At 36.9% G+C, this 19276-nt stretch overlaps 2 protein-coding genes across 2 annotated transcripts; both read right to left on the bottom strand.

The window, feature by feature from the left end:
• Positions 1-7660: 7660 nt before the first annotated feature.
• On the bottom strand, positions 7661-8869 carry LOC149668145 (uncharacterized). Its single transcript, XM_089841299.1, has 5 exons — positions 8798-8869; positions 8475-8723; positions 8232-8403; positions 8017-8165; positions 7661-7912 (listed from the first exon to the last, which is right to left on the bottom strand). Exons 1-5 carry the CDS (start codon positions 8856-8858, stop codon positions 7740-7742), a joined length of 804 nt encoding a protein of 267 aa, XP_089697425.1. The 5' UTR covers positions 8859-8869; the 3' UTR covers positions 7661-7739.
• A 358-nt stretch (positions 8870-9227) lies between these two features.
• On the bottom strand, positions 9228-10566 carry LOC149668144 (uncharacterized). The gene is made up of 2 exons (XM_089841298.1): positions 10519-10566; positions 9228-10398 (listed from the first exon to the last, which is right to left on the bottom strand). Exon 2 carries the CDS (start codon positions 10382-10384, stop codon positions 9695-9697), a length of 690 nt encoding a protein of 229 aa, XP_089697424.1. The 5' UTR covers positions 10385-10398; positions 10519-10566; the 3' UTR covers positions 9228-9694.
• Positions 10567-19276: the final 8710 nt, after the last annotated feature.

The following is a 19276-nucleotide window of genomic DNA, read 5'->3' as shown; positions in this document are numbered from 1 at the left end:
CACAGGTAAGGCATTCAAATCAAAAGGTGTTTCATTGCTCAGCAAAGGGTGGTGTTGTTGTCCTTAGCCTAAAGAATCAATTATTGTGAAACGGTGTAGAAAATATAGGCTAGGGGAAGGAAATAGGGCTTGAAGGGAGTCTGCCAGTAAAAATTTTGAAATATCCCCCTGAACTCGGTGCTTATGTTCCTTTAAACTCTATGAAATGAGGTAATTTCTTTCCCCAGACTCCTGCACCATCCAAAAATCTACAAGCACATCCATAAGCAACACCATGAATGGACGTCTCCAATCGCCATAACGGCCATATATTGCCATCCATTAGAACATACCCTGTCAAACTTATTACCACCGTTTATTGGACCAGGAATACATAGATTTAGTACTTGGAATCTTTAAGAGGCCATAGACCCCACACAAATATCTGATTGACTGTGAGGGGAAGCGCCAAAAACTTTTAAACGACCTGCTCCTCCTTCCTCGCGTCTCATTGGTTATGCGAATGTGTGGGACAGATGGAGATCGTGACCTTTTAAGCTGTCGTCTGCATCAGTAGTAAATCTATGTATTCCTGATTGGACCTTTAGTTATGGGTTCTCACGCCGCTACTACATGGCTGTGGTACACCTGGGTCACATTCCTAGGCTGGAAAGCTATGTCCTTTTAGATCATCTCCTTTTGGTAATATATAAACAATCATTTGAAATAATAATATAACAAGATGGCCCCGGCCATATAACGTTTTGTATGGGCTAGCTAAATTTATTGTAAGGTGACCCCGGCCTATATACTTTACGGTTATTTTTTTTATTTTAAATATCAAATATCATTCCAATTATGAACCTACCTCGGCGCACAGCCGAGGAGTAAGACATCACGTGATCCTTTGAGAGGAAAATTCAAAAAGGGTAAACCCGAAAATACGGTTTGTCTCGAATTATTGCGACAGCCACGGTAACAACAATACTTTATTATAACCATATTTATTATATTTCTGTGAATATTGAGAGGCGGACCAGGAAGGGAAATAAGTTTTTTTTAAACTGGACTAAATAACCTGGTCAATGACAGGGCACATCGTCTGCTAAACTAGAGAAGTGAATAATTAAAATATTGGAGATAATGTCTGTGTCCGAATTCAGCTGCCAAAGAAATCTCCTCCTACCTCTCCTAAGCTCGCTCATTGGGCAGTCCAAATCAAACTTAAGGTATTTCATTGACAGTGGCAGTTTTTGGGAAAAAATTAAGGGCTGTGGTGGGTTGAAATTTCCATGCAGACGCCATTGACACGTGTCAAAACATACACCAAATTTAAACTAGTATTTTTCGAACTCGGAAACCGTTCAGCGTCATGAACTGGTTTATTGTCCGGTTTTATGCTTTCTTTTTCGAGACGAACTTAGCAGATTACACTTCGTCGTTGCTAACAATTTCCCATAGTTTTGAATTTGCCGCCAGTTTAAAACCTCAGAAAAGCGACATTTGTGAAATCCTAACTGCCACCCCCCTTTTATTCCTATCGCAAGGCCTGGTATTAGAGAAGGCAGTGCCTCGATCGATATTCTCTCATTACCATAATGCACGGCTAACTTATTAACGGGAAATTAACCATTTTTTTTCGAAATTTTATATAGTTCTGATAGTTTTTCCAAATCTACATTAGATTACGAATTTTAGAGGCATAGCTAGTCTTAAAGGAGTTATACCCTTAAACAAAAATAAATAGGGGAAAGTGTCGGACTGCCATGTTTTCCTGCCTTTGCCTTAGCTTGACATGCATTTCGAGACGCTCAAGCGCGCGAGAGGTGTTTAACCATTCAAATTTGATGTTGATGATGTTATTCTTCCCGAAAATAACGCTCGTACGCCACCAAACGGGACAATTTGGCATAGGCGTATCTCAAGGAAGAGTCACAACCTCGGACCTCAGCGCTCTGTTCTACACTGTAAAAAATTGTGGTGTCTAAATAGTGCCATAATGGTGTTAAAACAATGTGCACTCTTTGTACACCTATACAAGGTGCTGAAATAGTACGAAAATAGTTCGATATTTTAAAAACACCATTAGTTTAAACGAATGGTGTAGAAATGGGTTTATAAAACATAATTCTTTAAAAGGTGTGCAAATGATACCTTAATTATGTAAATTAACCCCATCGAATACCCCATTAAATGGTGGTCATATGGCATAGAATTAGTGCAATATTTTTTAACACCATTCGCCTAAATAAACGGTGTGAAAAAGGGTTGAAAAAGCCTCATTCATTAATAGACGCACAAATGATACCTAAACGATATAATATAACACCTTTGCAAGGCCAATATAAAAAGTGTAGAAATAATGTGAATATAGAGTTATGTTTCGAACACCATTGGCTTAAATAGAAGGTGTAAAAAAGGGCTGAAAACACCTCATCTTCGAAAAGGTGCGCAATTGATATAAAATAACACCTTCGCAGGCCCATAAAAAAGATGTTGAAATGAAGTGAAAATGGAGTTATGCTTTAAACACCTTTCGCTTAAAATCGAAGGTGTAAGAAAGGACTGAAAAAACCTCACCTTCGAAAAGGTGCGCAATTGATGTAAAATAACACCTTCGCAAGACCCATATAAAAGATGGTGAAATAATGTGAAAATGAAGTTATGCACTCTAACTAAATTAAGGTACCTGAATAGTGTTGTAGTGGTGTAAAATTTATTCTGCACTATTTGTACACCTTAACAAGGCGGTGAAATGGTATGAAAATAGTGCGATATTTTGTTAACACCATTAGCGAAAATGAACGGTGCAAAAAAGGATTCAAAAAACATCATTCCATAAAAGGTGCTCAAATTATACCTAATTGGATTAAAATAACACCTTCGATTATACCATTAAATGGTGTTAAAATAATATGAAAATGGGGCTAATTTTTAAAAAAACTTACACCATTGCAAACCCCTACTTACCCCATTTTGAGTCCTTAATTACCCCATCCCAAGTCTATATTTACCCCATTTCAAGCTCCCATTAACACCATTGCAAACCCCTATTTACTTCATTTCAAGTCCATATTTACACCATTGCAAAACCCCTATTTACCCCATTTCAAGTCTATATTTACCCCATTTAAAGTCTATATTTACCCCATTTAAAGTCCATATTTACCCCATTTTAAGTCTATATTTACCCCATTTCTAGTCCTATTTACACTATTGCAAAACCCCTATTTACCTCATTTCAAGTCCTTATTTACCCCATTTCAAGTATATATTTACCTCATTGCAAAACCCCTATTTACCTCATTGCAAAACCCCTATTTACCCCATTTCAAGTCCATATTTACCCCATTTCTAGTCCTATTTACACTATTGCAAAACCCCTATTTACCTCATTTCAAGTCCTTATTTACCCCATTTCAAGTATTTATTTACCTCATTGCAAAACCCCTATTTACCCCATTTCAAGTCCATATTTACCCCATTTCAAGTCTATATTTACCCCATTTCCAGTCCTATTTACACTATTGCAAAACCCCTATTTACCTCATTTCAAGTCCTTATTTACCCCATTTCAAGTCCTTATTTACCCCATTTCAAGTATATATTTACCTCATTGCAAAACCCCTATTTACCCCATTTCAAGTCCATATTTACCCCATTTCAAGTCCATATTTACCCCATTTCTAGTCCTATTTACACTATTGCAAAACCCCTATTTACCTCATTTCAAGTCCTTATTTACCCCATTTCAAGTATTTATTTACCTCATTGCAAAACCCCTATTTACCCCATTTCAAGTCCATATTTACCCCATTTCAAGTCTATATTTACCCCTTTTCTAGTCCTATTTACACTATTGCAAAACCCCTATTTACCTCATTTCAAGTCCTTATTTACCCCATTTCCAGTATATATTTACCTCATTGCAAAACCCCTATTTACCCCATTTCAAGTCCATATTCACCCCATTTCAAGTCTATATTTACCCCATTTAAAGTCCCTATTTACCACATTTCAACTCTATATTTACCCCATTTCTAGCCCTATTTACACTATTGCAAAACCACTATTTACCTCAATTCAAGTCCTTATTTAGCCCATTTCAAGTCTATATTTACCCCATTTAAAGTCCTTATTTACCCCCTCTCAAGCCCTTTTTACACCGTTTCAATGCCCCTATTTACCCCATTTCAAGTCCATATTTACCCCATTTCTAGTCCTATTTACACTATTGCAAAACCCCTATTTACCTCATTTCAAGTCCTTATTTACCCCATTTCAAGTATTTATTTACCTCATTGCAAAACCCCTATTTACCCCATTTCAAGTCCATATTTACCCCATTTCAAGTCTATATTTACCCCATTTCCAGTCCTATTTACACTATTGCAAAACCCCTATTTACCTCATTTCAAGTCCTTATTTACCCCATTTCAAGTCCTTATTTACCCCATTTCAAGTATATATTTACCTCATTGCAAAACCCCTATTTACCCCATTTCAAGTCCATATTTACCCCATTTCTAGTCCTATTTACACTATTGCAAAACCCCTATTTACCTCATTTCAAGTCCTTATTTACCCCATTTCAAGTATTTATTTACCTCATTGCAAAACCCCTATTTACCCCATTTCAAGTCCATATTTACCCCATTTCAAGTCTATATTTACCCCATTTCTAGTCCTATTTACACTATTGCAAAACCCCTATTTACCTCATTTCAAGTCCTTATTTACCCCATTTCCAGTATATATTTACCTCATTGCAAAACCCCTATTTACCCCATTTCAAGTCCATATTCACCCCATTTCAAGTCTATATTTACCCCATTTAAAGTCCCTATTTACCACATTTCAACTCTATATTTACCCCATTTCTAGCCCTATTTACACTATTGCAAAACCACTATTTACCTCAATTCAAGTCCTTATTTAGCCCATTTCAAGTCTATATTTACCCCATTTAAAGTCCTTATTTACCCCCTCTCAAGCCCTATTTACACCGTTTCAATGCCCCTATTTACCCCATTTCAAGTATTTATTTACCTCATTGCAAAACCCCTATTTACCCCATTTCAAGTCCATATTTACCCCATTTCAAGTCTATATTTACCCCATTTCCAGTCCTATTTACACTATTGCAAAACCCCTATTTACCTCATTTCAAGTCCTTATTTACCCCATTTCAAGTCCTTATTTACCCCATTTCAAGTATATATTTACCTCATTGCAAAACCCCTATTTACCCCATTTCAAGTCCATATTCATAGGCGTAGAGTTCTATAGGCCCGTGGGGCCCGAGCCCCCCCAAAACTTTTAGAGGTGGCCACGGGCCCCTCCAAAAATTTGTCATCCATAATACCGAAATCATGAAGATAGAGACCTCATAAAAATAATTTTTGCGTTTAGCTGACTGCAAAAAACCAATAAAACCACTACAGAGCAGTGTTTTCCGAACAGAATAGTTTTATTTTGTTCTATAAAATGTAAACAAGACGACCCAAGGGCTGGGCCATAATAGTAGCCACATCGTTATCTACTTAATTATTCTTACTTCAATAAATTTACTTATGTTATAATTGTAATAGTGCGACATAAACAAGAACTTGAAATTTACTTCTGTTATATTTGTAATAGTGCGACATAAATAGAAAACTTGAACTTTACTTATGTTATAATTGTAAAACCCGGTTCCGAGAAGCTTTTGCTTTTAAAATTCCCCACGATTTCTTTGAATGTTGAAATAGGGGAGTGGGATTGAAAGCGTGAAATACATACCGACGGGTGATAGGAATTTTAAAGGGAGTATTAAACCTTCCATTTTAAGGCTATATCATAATCCTCTCTCTCTCGCTTGAAACATAGAGCAAATGTGATTCTTCCGCTTTAAGAACCGATTTACCAGGTACATAAATTAGGGAACTACTATAAAGACTGAATATTCTTTAGTTAAAACTACACACAATACCAAAGGTTATTTGGGAGTAAGGCATGAAGATCTTATCAATCGCCGGGAGTGTGGCGCACTCCTGTAAGCCAAGCTTCTGGGCGGCAAAGTTTGAGGGAATACGACACATGTCGGCGATCCTACCCTATAGGTGCCGACTGTCCCGTGTCCACCGGAGGTGACTTACCCCAATTCAACCTTCCGTCACCTCCCAAGTAAACCTCATTTCCTTCCCTGCTTATACACATACGACCTAGCGGCCCCCGTCAGTGCTGGGCCGCGTAGGGTCTCCCGCTCAATTCTTCCTGGTGCTCAAGGCCTAACGGCTAAGCACTAGTGTTAGTAGGTGGCAAAAAAAAAAGATCTTATCAATCTGGGTAGCTTTTGCTTAGACTATTTAAGACGCCGTGTATCTGTTTTTTTACGAGGATTTTTTTCTGTTCTCGCGGCTACGTCGAGCCCAGCCGCTGGCGGCTCAGAAATCGGGATACCGCCGAGCCCAGCCGCTGGCGGCTCAGAAATCGGGATACCGCCGATACCTAGCCGAGGCTTAGTTTAGTTTTCGAGTGTACGATTATTCGCAGAGCTATTTTTCTGTTAAAATTAAAGAAATTCTCATAATATTTAGTTGAAGACTTATTAAATGACTCGAAAATTTTCGAAACTTGAGCTTTAAAACGTTTAAAGGGAGACTATCAGCTGAAAATTTTAGTGCCATATTTAATTTTTTCCTGATTCTATTTAATTAAATATGCATTAAAAAATTTTTTTCCGACGTTGCAAATAATTTTTTCAACGATTATTTAATTTTTGAAAAATTGTTAGGCTTAGCAATGGGTATCGATTTTAGCACAGTTACCTACCGGCCAATGAAAGTGTCTTTGGGGACCGAGCCAGATCAGCCAATCCCGTGAGGTTTAGGCGCGAGCCGCGAAAATTTCCGAGAGAAGAGAATATTTGGTAGTCTGCTTTGCTGTCTGAATCAATTTCAAATGCGAAATGAATTTCCCTAATAACATCGTCGAACCGTATCAAAATGAACCTTTGATGATTGATTATGGACATCTTTTAAATAACGATGATGATGATGAAAGTGGAGATGAGGAAATAAACAATGATGTTAATCCCGAAAGAGTGGGAAATAGACTTTGGTTAGTAAATTATTAAATAAAAATTATACAACTATGACAAAGCATAACGCTTCTCTTAGCAACTTGTGCCTATTGCCTAATGCTTTTATGTTAGTTAATTATTTGATCCGGTCATATAATAGGTGTACTTGCAATAATTGTGTGGCTATGCTTACTGGTGTAGAAAGTGTGTGTTGCAAAGAAATTGCAAAGATAGGACAAAAGCATGGACCCTATCAATGTGTGATAACCCTCCCATTTTTTGAGCCAGTCTGCTTAAATTGGCATGTTCTGGACACAGCTGTCCTTCTATACATACGAGAGACAAATGATAGAGGAAATCACGAAGTTCACGAGTAAAGTTTTTCACAAAAGCAACCTCTATTATGAAAACTAATTCAAATGAGATTTTCCCAAATAGGAAATGGAGATATTGCGCTTATAGACAATTTACCATGAATGTATGGGGGAAATTAGGAAGGTTTCGTAGGAGAGTTATTCCAAGTTGCGCTGTTCATAAAATTAGGCAAGCCTTCCCATCTGAAGAATATAGTGGTTTCAAGTACCCCAGATATTAATGTAATAATAAAAAAGATACATCCATTTTGTGACATTTTAATAAAAACAAATATATATATAGTCCAGATAACTAAACACTACTCTTCAATACATTAATCATTTCATGTTTTCGAGAACCGACTCTTGTGCATGGCTATAATTTCTGATTGGTCAATATTTTCTGAATGCTTTTCTGATAGTGTACCAACTTTGCGAACTTCTTCTGTAACTATTGAATCAAGATTTCCTCTAGAAAATTCTGCAACAGCTTCTGCCATAAGTTGAGTTATGTAATCTAAAACGAAATAATTACTGTATAAAACCTGGGTTTACCTGGCACTATGTCCTGAAATTTGCCTTTACTTTTCAAGAAGGTTTTAGCTCAAAAGAATGACTTACTATGAGTGCTTGGAGTCAAAATAGGTTTAGCTACAGGCTTCCCCCCTTTAGCTTTTGGGTAGACTATGTTCCATCTAAGTTCTCCCGCCAAAGTTTTTTCTTGTGATTTCGACCCATTTTCATTATAATGCATAACCGCTAGCAAGTTTCTAAAATGACAATTTAGATATCTGTTTGATATTTATAAAGAAAGAAGTAACTTTTTAAAGAGTTACCTAGCAAGCATGCTTGGATAAAAGAAATGTACTCTTTTTGGGCACTTTGAGAGTAGCACACTGTGATACACCTCTAAGGAATAAGTTTGCCATTTTGGTGAAACTTTCTCGAGAGCTTTTAGTAGCCGAGGTGCGTTTACAATAGATGAAATTTTTTCATGACAATCTGAAGCTTAGAAAACAGACATTCAAAATCATTCAATAACAATCATGTTACCATTTGGAATTGCAAAAAATATTTACTGGGATCAAGCCATAATCTTTCGTGGTGATCTAACAACGGTCCGTGAAGGCACTTCTCGAAAGTACCTCCGTGATTTTCGTGCCTATTAGCAATATGATTTAAAAGGGATTGCCATTTATCCCTTATGCTTCCGGGTATATTATGTGACTGGGCGCACCAATAAACGTGGTTTGAAATTCCCTGCACCCAGGGACCAATGGGCTCCAGGCCAGTGGTCTTTGCTGCCGCCTTTAGCTTTTTTGCCACACCTGCAATTCAAACAAACATCAATTATTTTAATCTTGCTGCTAAAATATTTATTTTTGTTTTAAATAAATTATACCTTTTGAAATATGCCACGTGTCATAGTAATGATCAATTTTTTTAGAATGAGTTTCACGCATGTACTTCTGAATAGATGGATGTTGATCCGTTACAACAGATTTAACGGAAATTCCACTTTCAATTAAAAAATTTAGCCCTCTTTTAAATCCTTCTAGCTCCATTCCATAGGAGCTATTAACTTCTGTAGACTGATTGAAAATAAGAAACGAACCAAAAATTAATAAATTAATCAGATCGAATTATTGCACAGTTGTCACCTGCACGAGTTCCAAATGCAAAATATTTTTCGTGTCACCATCCATAAAAGTGTATGATCCATATTTGGCTGAATAGCCCGGAGAATCTGCACGACCATCACCACATAAAGCAACGTCCTTGTTTTTATGTTCTTCTAATAAACTTTCTTGTTGAACTTTCCAAACCTGGGGAAGATGGTTTTTCGTTGAAAATATTACAAACAATAATTTTTCTTCATTTAGTGTTTACTTTTTGTGTGATCGATATGAGAACTTTCTGGTATCGATAGTATGTTGCTTCAGTAAACACCAAAATGTTTGCGAGTCTCAACGTTGTAAGAAATTTTGTGGGCAAATTTCCCATGAAATAAAGGATGGAAGCAAGGATAATATTTCCCCAAAACGTTTTACCCCTGGATGGCTGGCTAGACCAACTGCAAACGTGACCTTCTACACAAGATGTTTTGATAATAATTGCAGAACCACAGGTGGTTTTATCAATACTGGTCACAGCTCGTCGGCAAGTTATGCAATATTTAAAAAGCATTAGCAAACAGCTCTCAAAAACAATAAATTTGTTTTCTAATTCCGGGCTTTTTTCTTCAAAAGACCTAATTGGCGAAATATATCAGTTTAAATCTTAAAAATTAATTTTATAATTACTTTTCAAAATCATCATTAACTCCAAACGAAGAATGAAACGTTTCTTCTGCATCAAATGTAGGATCATTTTGAAAACAACGTTCTTCAATTATTTCATCATCTTCGTGTGAGATTTCAAATTCAAAAGCTTCAGTATTTTCTTCCTCATCCATATTATGGACAGGACTTTGAACGGGGGTAGATGTAATTGGACCTACATCCATAGTTACAACTTCTTCAAGTTGGTACTCAGTAAGATCGTCAACACACATGGGATTAATGTTCAGACTAGAAGAGGGTCTCGAGTCAAGACAAGAAGATGATGGTCTGCTGTAGCAATGATCTGACAACGATGAAGAAGGCCTTGAACTAGATTCACTAGCTTCGCCAACATTTCTCACTTTCCAGTTTCTAACAAAAATCTCGTCAAGTTTGGGTAATGCAGTACGTTTTAACTTCGGTTTTTTCAAAGATAATGGGTCAGAGTCGTTGTAAAGATCAGGTAAAACTTCATACTGATCATCACTGAAATGTTCCGAGCATATCCCATCGTTTTTAGTAACTACTAGATTGGTATCTTTCCCAATACACTTCAACCATTCTTTTCTTATTGAATCATTGGATGGAAAACAATGAAATGCTACACCAGTAATGGCATAGGGTCCACCAGACAGCCTTCGAGTTCCTCCACAGACTAGGCACTTCATGTTATTATATTTTTCTGATCAAGGTAAACAGACAGTAAGCCTTAGCTAAGCTAACAATTTTGACAATCGTTCAACATGCAAAATTTTAATAAACGAGAGTAACTTGAGTCTAAGTAAATCGTAAAAGCACAAACCTGCTAATTGTTGAACAACATAACCCGCTAATTGTTAAAGGATGTAACACAGTTCTAGGTCTAGGATATTATTTACGAATAAGAATCCAAGCGTACAGCAGACGACGTAAATGAGACTCGCGTGAGGCTGTGGGCTATGATCGCGTGAGAAAAGATTCGCGACTGCCTCTTGTATACCGCGGGATCTGATTGGCCGGTAGGTCGCTTTACAAAAATTCAAATGCATGTTTAGGATAAAAAACTTCAATTATTGTTTTATACTATAATTAGCGTTTTAAAAAATCGGAAAAAATTCAAGAAGGCATATTTTAACATAAGGAAATAGAAAAAAATACTTAATTTCTGCTAATAATATCCCTTTAATATAATATAACGACTAACGAACGATACCACAAATTTGCCTTTCGAGCTTTCCGGTTATGTTGCCGGCGAGGTTGAGTCGAGGTCCCATGCAAGAAAATAGTAATAGCCGTCGCTGATTGGTCTGGCATTAAAGAGGCTATCTACGGTTAGGGGATTTACGATTGGTTAAAAACTTTTTTGTTCGTCTGTTTGGTTTTAACTTCGGGAATGTCATGAAATCTATGGCCTAAGCTATGGAAAAGTGGGACTTATGTACTTTATGTGTGAAGCATAATCCGCTTTTTGAATAGTGCGACAAATGTAAGGCCAGGGATACTAGATGCTCGAAGAGGGATTCGAAGGGAGACGGAAATTGCGACAGAGTTATTGGCGTGTCATGCGCAGTACAGTCTACCGGATGCAATTCAAAGCCAAATCAAGGATGATGGCTGGAGGATGCGAAATCTGAGAGAAATAGGCGCGTTGTGGAACGGCTTAGGTCCGGTGGAACGCAAAAAATGGGGGAATACTCGGAATAGGAATTCAATTTGTCCTTGATAGGGATAAACAAGACGGCGCGCGTTATAGATCCCCGTTAAAAAAACCCTCTGCCGCAGTTTCGTCTGAACGTACGTGAAAAGGCTCGAGCTGGTCATCCCTATTTAAACATCTAGTATCTCTGGTAAGGCGCGGTGCTGGCCAAATCCATAGAGTAGATAAACAATTTTCAAAATGTTTTTCGAGGCACAAGTATAAATTAGTCTTATGGGTTAAGTCGCTCTCATGGTTTCCAAAGTGGTGATTTTCCCGAGTTTTGATAGTAGTCTCGAAATTTTTGTAAAGATTTTTACATACGCATTGTAATGCCATAAGGAGATTATCTCTCTCTAAGGGCCCAAGCGCATCTATTAGCAAAAACATCTAGTTCTGCCAGATGTGACGTAGATTTTGTAAAGGGGCTCCTTCCGAATTTTTCGTCAAATTCGCGGGAGAGAAAAATGATTTTCAAAATCAGCCAAGACCGATATCCTAAGCCGGTCGTGGTCTAGAGGCGAGCTCTGAGATAACGCTCCCAACATAGATAATATACACAAGGATCGGAAGGTATGCCTTCCGTAGTGTATCTCTCTTTGCCGCGCCTGTGCGGGGGGGGGCCGCACGCCAAACTTCTGCAGTTGACTTCCGCTTCTGCGCAGACGAGGTCTGCCTGCTCGTTTTTCGTGCATGACTCGCCGTACGCATGCGCTGGTTTCCGGAAGTAGAACCTACCCAGTTTGTACAAAGCGCGGCAAGCTCTCCCCCGACCTTCTGATCCTGGTGTTTATTATCTATGCTCCCAAGCGGTTGGGAATCAAACTAAAACAGGCGGGTAGGCGAGAGAGGAAGGACTGAGGGGAAAAAATAAGTAAGAGAATTTCCAGAACCCCCCAGCTCTCTCAGACACAAGAGGTAAATTCGCGCTTAGTAAAAATCACGAAGAGCTGTCGTGAGAAATCTTTGAAGGAGGGAAAAATGTTCAACGCCGGGTTACTCTGCAGCGAATGCGATCGGCCTCTGTTTAGGCTATACAATTATTATACCACTTGAGATGAGACGGATGGCTGACCAAATCGGACATACATACATTTCAACCGTAACATAGAATCTTGGGCCCTTAGAGAGAGAGATAATGTCCTTATGGTAATGCGCAAATACGGATAAATTTGTTTTAAAACGCCCTAGATTATCTTTAGAGGAAAACATAGTACATGGATATACTTAATAAATATACTATATAATGTAGTATATATAAATTTATTACTTAATATTCGTTAGGAATTTATATACATCATATGCATGCATCACGCATGATGCTATCTATGTATTGGTCCAGGCCGGTTGGGCCCCACCAAACATTTGCGAAACTCTACGCCTATGTCCATATTTACCCCATTTCTAGTCCTATTTACACTATTGCAAAACCCCTATTTACCTCATTTCAAGTCCTTATTTACCCCATTTCAAGTATTTATTTACCTCATTGCAAAACCCCTATTTACCCCATTTCAAGTCCATATTTACCCCATTTCAAGTCTATATTTACCCCATTTCTAGTCCTATTTACACTATTGCAAAACCCCTATTTACCTCATTTCAAGTCCTTATTTACCCCATTTCCAGTATATATTTACCTCATTGCAAAACCCCTATTTACCCCATTTCAAGTCCATATTCACCCCATTTCAAGTCTATATTTACCCCATTTAAAGTCCCTATTTACCACATTTCAACTCTATATTTACCCCATTTCTAGCCCTATTTACACTATTGCAAAACCACTATTTACCTCAATTCAAGTCCTTATTTAGCCCATTTCAAGTCTATATTTACCCCATTTAAAGTCCTTATTTACCCCCTCTCAAGCCCTATTTACACCGTTTCAATGCCCCTATTTACCCCATCTCAAGTCTATTTTTACCCCATTTCAAGTCGATATTTACCCCATTCAAAGTCCGTATTTGCCCCATTTCAAGACTAATTTTACCCCATTTCTAGTGCATATTTACCCCATTTCAAGCCCTATTTACACCATTGCAAAACCCCTATTTACCTCTTTTCAAGTCCTTATTTACCCGATTTCAAGTCCTTATCTACCACATTTCTTGTCACTATTTGCCCATTTCAAACCCCTATTCACCCCATTTACTGGAATCGTTATTGTCGTGTTCAGTGGGACTTCACTAACTTTCCTATTGTGTATATATACACGTTGAAGGCTTTCCTATTATATCAAGCTCGAATTAACACGACTATGAGTTGATGCCGTTAAAATTGGGTAACAACTAACGTAGTCAGATTGGTGTTAAAAAAGAGCACATTTTACTTTTTAAACACGACCTTTCTTAGGTCTGTAAGCACAATTTTTAGAACTATACATATATTCAATGCATGATTTCAATTATTGCTCATTCGAAAATATTTCATGACATAAGAATTGTTATTTTTATGCTACAGATCGATATTAATATAAGGTCATTGCATTGTAAAAGCGGGCCTTTTCGAAAAAAATGCTTTATTTCTTTAGGTCCTTGAACAATAACGCTATATTCATTAAGGTTTTTGAACAATAAGCATCTTCCTTTTCCAAATATTGCTCTTTTTATAGATCAGGTTAGGGTTAGGAAAGGCATAGGGTAGTTTTGCTTAGGTGTCTTTGAGACCTACGGTTCCAAATTTAAGCATTTGACCTCTTGATAGTAAGCGTATGCATATATTCATAACCTATAAATGGTAAAAATTGAAAAACAATTTCAATAATAATAAACTTATTATCGGTGACAGCGTTTAACAAGTTGGGAAACCAAAATAAACCTTTCCCAGTCGAGACGTGGGCTAACTTTTTCAATAAAAAAATTACTTTTTAAACAAAGGTCAATCAGCCAATGAGAAGAACCAGAAATAAATTTCACAAATTTGGTGACACACGCCAAGAGCATTTGTAAAGGTTAAACTGTCACTTCTTTTACTACATAACCACAATAATTCCTTCTAAGGTCATAATATCTATCACTTAAATGTGTATTTAACATTCGGCTCACTCTAAGCCGTTAAGACCTCCTAAAAAATTACACGAAAGAAGGCCAATTTCGGTATCTTAATACATAGACCAAATCGTAACAAAACTTAGAAAGATAAAGTATTAACATTCATATTATTTAGTGGAGTCTAAACTTACGTTTACACTATATATAAATGTAGTAAAGCTGAATTAAAAAGTAAACACCAAATTTGAAATATTAATATCAAAAGATGTTCTTGGAATATTGAGATGAGACAGAGATTTATAGCTACACAACTACTAAAAGAATCGTAATGCCGAAACATATTTAAAATATTTTCATTAAGAATTCTGCAAAAAGAAATTGTTATCGTTTTGAAAGAGATCTTTTCATGCTACTCGCTTTACATTAACTTTGATACGGCTATAGTGTTCGATTCAGATGTAATCTTCATTACTCGTTCTATATAAACTCTCACTTGTGTCACTTCAAAGAGAGACGTTTATCTTAAGTAATTAAATAAATATAACTGATATTATTTTAATCGTCAGTATTTTACATTAACTATAGTTAAGTCGATTTAAGAAACTTTATTCCTAAAATCATTTTAAACATAGCTATTTTTAACGTTTGACTTCTAGCGAACACCTATTTCAGAACTTTTGTAAATTTAGGGTATATAAAGCGATTGATCCGCGTCCAGGAATAAGAAAATGCGCAATTGCGTGAACCTTTGGTGGAAGCCCTGCCATTGGGAGGCTAGACGTTTCTCGTAACCCTAGCCGATCGCCGCGTACATTTTAAGCCTAACGACGATGATGGAGTAGAAGCCAATGTTGCAGATTGGTGTCTATGTGCTATAGACGAAAGACCAGTAGATGGTGGTGTTAGAAGGCAATGTTGGAGATTGGTGTCTATGTGGTATACACAAAGGACTAGTGAGTGCATGGTGTTGTTGTTAGAAGCCATTAATACTGAGGGTATTGAGTAAAAGAATTGGCTGTTAGTCAGCAGATGAAGGTGTAACGACTAGCTAACGATTGGCGTTAAATAAGCAAGGAAGTAGAGTTTTCGGAATTTCTGTTTTCCGCGAACCCGATCCGGAAATTGCGAACACGTTTGCTCCGATTTGCCAACTGTGAACGCGTAGACAGACAGACAGACACGTCCAGTGACGTCATCGTCACTCGGAGAGGTAAAAATGAGATATTTGCTTATGTCGTTTTTTAGAGGCACTATATTACGTTAGAAAATAGTTTTTGGGTACTCATTCTATGTTCAAACTTCATTACAGTGTGACATAATGCATAAGACTTAAATATTACAATTTGCTAATCGCTATATCAAGGTAAATTTCTTCGATTTGAAAATATTTCGTTCTTCTAAACTCTAAATTTTGCTTAATATTTTAAAATATACATGGAATTATTGCTCATTTTACCAAACCAATCAATCTTCATTAGATTATCAGATTGTCGATGTTATAGAATCTTCTTGTTCCCGAGAATTACTGTATTTCCATCGGGAACTTTCAATCATAATATACCGAATCCAAAATTCGCCAAATTGCGGGCGTTTTTACCCGAATGGTTATTGGCCGTAGTAAAATCAACTTGAAATGGGGTGAACAGGGGCATGAAATGGCTTAAACTGGGACTTGAATTAGACTAAATATTGGCTTGAAATGTTGTAAGTAGGGGTCTGAAGCGGAGTAAATAGGGGTTTGAAACGGAATAAATAGGGGTTTGAAACGGAGTAAATAGGGGTTTGAAACGGAGTAAATAGGGGTTTGAAACGAAGTAATAAGGGCTTTGAAACGAAGTAATAAGGGCTTTGAAACGAAGTAATAAGGGCTTTGAAATGGAGTAAAAAGGGCTTTGAAATGGAGTAAATAGGGCCTCGAAATGGAGTAAATAGGGCCTCGAAATGGAGTAAATAGGGCCTTGAAATGGAGTAAAAAGGGCTTTGAAATGGAGTAAATAGGGCTTTGAAATGGAGAAAATAGGGCTTTGAAATGGATCAAATAGGGCTTTGAAATGCACACAAAAAAAATTGAGTGTTTCTTTGGAGTGAAAATGGTGTACTTTTTAAAAACACCTATATAACACCTAACATTTTCACATGAATAACAAAAACGGTGTTATATTGGTATTTTAAAGGTGACCATTATCTACGAAAAAAAGCTTAGTTAATAAAGGTGTAAAATCTATCTGGAATTACTCCTTTTTCTTCGGAAAGGGTGTTATAAGGGTAGATCTCAGACTTTAAATTTTATAAACTGGTATTTTTTAGCACAATTCTGTAAATTTTTAATTGCTATAGTTAAACTGTCTCATACAGTACCATACAATAACGCGGGAGCGGCGAGAGAACAATTTCGCATTTTTTCATTGACTTATGATTATGAAATAGTTTTGTGGATAATTAATATTTAGCGAAATGGAAGTTTCAAAAGAGTGTAATTTAAGAAAACAAATGTTTTGCAAATTAAAAACACCCAAAATAGAGTTTCATCACCTTGAGTTTTTCCAGATAATTTGGTGTAAATTCGGTAATAAAAACCTTTAAAACACCGTTTGAAATTAAACATGGAAATTAAATAATAATACTGCGGGATTGAAAATCAATAACTTGTTTTTTATATGAGGTCTTCCGTTTCTATATATCTTTTAATTTTGAAGTCAATCCAAAGATTATAAATGCAAGGAAAAAGACGTAATTGTTCGTATTAAAGTAAATATAACAGCATTTTTTAAAGATGATATTTTCTTAAGAAAATATTTTTATCCCTGAGTAAAAAGTAGCTAAGGAAAAGGAATTGGTGATCAGGTGGTATTAGCTTTATAAAACCTGCTAAATGTGTTATGTGACACTTTTAAAAGCATTACGCGACACTCTTAAAAGCGTCACGTGACACTCTTAAGAGCGTCAAGCGACACTCTTAAAAGCGTCACGCGACACTCTTTAAGGCGTCACGCGACACTCTTTAAGGCGTCACGCGACACTCTTTAAGGCGTCACGCGACACTCTTTAAGGCGTCACGCGACACTCTTTAAGGCGTCACGCGACACTCTTTAAGGCGTCACGCGACACTCTTTAAGGCGTCACGCGACACTCTTTAAGGCGTCACGCGACACTCTTTAAGGCGTCACGCGACACTCTTTAAGGCGTTACGCGACACTCTTTAAGGCGTTACGCGACACTCTTTAAGGCGTTACGCGACACTCTTTAAGGCGTTACGCGACACTCTTTAAGGCGTTACGCGACACTCTTTAAGGCGTTATGCGACACTCTTTAAGGCGTTACGCGACACTCTTAAAGTTGTTATGCGACACGCTTAAAAGTGTTATTTTAAGCTCGCCAAGGTGCTGAGACACATCCTGTAAGGAATTGCACAACACACATAAAAGAGTAACAATTATCTTTTAGTACGAAAGACGAGTTGAAAAGGTGTTAAACTGCACCTCTGTTGAACAATTTCCATTCTTATTTTCGACACCCATTGTTCAAATAAGTGTGTTTAAATCCTTTCAGCTTAATATCTAATGAAGAGTTTCGAAGTCCACCTTATTTGACATTACCCATAATTAAAGTTCTATAATCATTAATTGTTTTGACGCATTGCGTCCCGGGTTTAACATTTTTAATTCAATCAAACAAGGCTAATTTATCGTTAAGTGTTCACAACGCCCACACTCTGCGTATTGGTTATCGGTTGAATTAATAGTTTAGAAAACCCATATAATAACAAAGTTTCTTCTGCACTAAAATTTCGTGATTCTGCGGATGTAAATTTGAACTACAGACAAATTTTTCATTAAAAATCCATAAATATCTCAACAATTTACTGGAACATGTTTATTTACCATAATTTAAATATAAATTTTTCTTTTTAAACATCATGTTACAATAATAACAACGGATATGTTATGGATTATGGCTTATTTCACCTTTCTCTTATATTTAGATAAGACTTCAAATCGTTAGATAATGTGGCACGTTGCAACTCTGTTGTTAACAGAGAAATTTTAACCATGAACACTTTCGTTTGAGACTATTTACCACTTTTCGAAACCGCCTAAATTGCGGGAGTGTTTTCGAATGAGAACTCCCAATTTTGGTTTCGGTCTGTGTGAAATGTTTACCCATAAAAACTACTTTTATAGGTGGTAAAAACACTAAAATATTGTGTGTGTACAGTGAAAAGTATATACAGGGTGTTTCTGAAAAGTCCATCACAAATTAAGGGGCGTGTTTATGGGACCAAACTGAGCGGAAAGTACCAAAGAACATGGGGTGTACAACATTTTGTTACGGAGATATGGCCTTCCAAACATTCGCCCCTAAAACAAGGAAATATCCAAAAATGAGGAGTAACACTTAAGACCGACTAACCAGCTTGTTTAAAATTACTAGAGAATTTCAATAGCCTTTAATCGAACAATTGATTTCTACCTTTACTAATCAGAAGCGTATAAATGAGTAGAAGTATGCCTACGGTGGTAATGTAAAATTAATCCCAAGTGACATGATGTTTCAAGATCTTCCCAGCACCAAGTAAAATGGTTCTGATTGAAGGGACTTTTATTAGCACAGCGTAAACAACGTTATTTTCAGGAATTAGTCCAAATGTCCACGGGCGGCATTACAAAAACGAGGCAGTCTTTCGAATGATACTTGGACATGTTGGAAGATCCCTGGCTTGTTCCTGTTATCTCAAACCGTAAAAAGCTACGCAAATCTTCATCATCACGGACAACACTCTTGTACGTTAGGTATGACCTTGAGAAAACCTAAAAGGACATCTCGAATGTATTTGAAAAACCCATCTCCAATTAAGGGGCGTGTTGTTTGTTTCCAACAGAGTAAACTCGCCC

This window comes from Phalangium opilio, unplaced genomic scaffold, assembly GCF_054372755.1.
Source record: "Phalangium opilio isolate 3A_F unplaced genomic scaffold, DU_Popi_V2 ptg000056l_1, whole genome shotgun sequence".
NCBI classification, from domain to species: domain Eukaryota; kingdom Metazoa; phylum Arthropoda; class Arachnida; order Opiliones; family Phalangiidae; genus Phalangium; species Phalangium opilio.
Note: the sequence above shows the minus strand (reverse complement) of the source record. Positions and strands in the feature narration are given on the sequence as shown.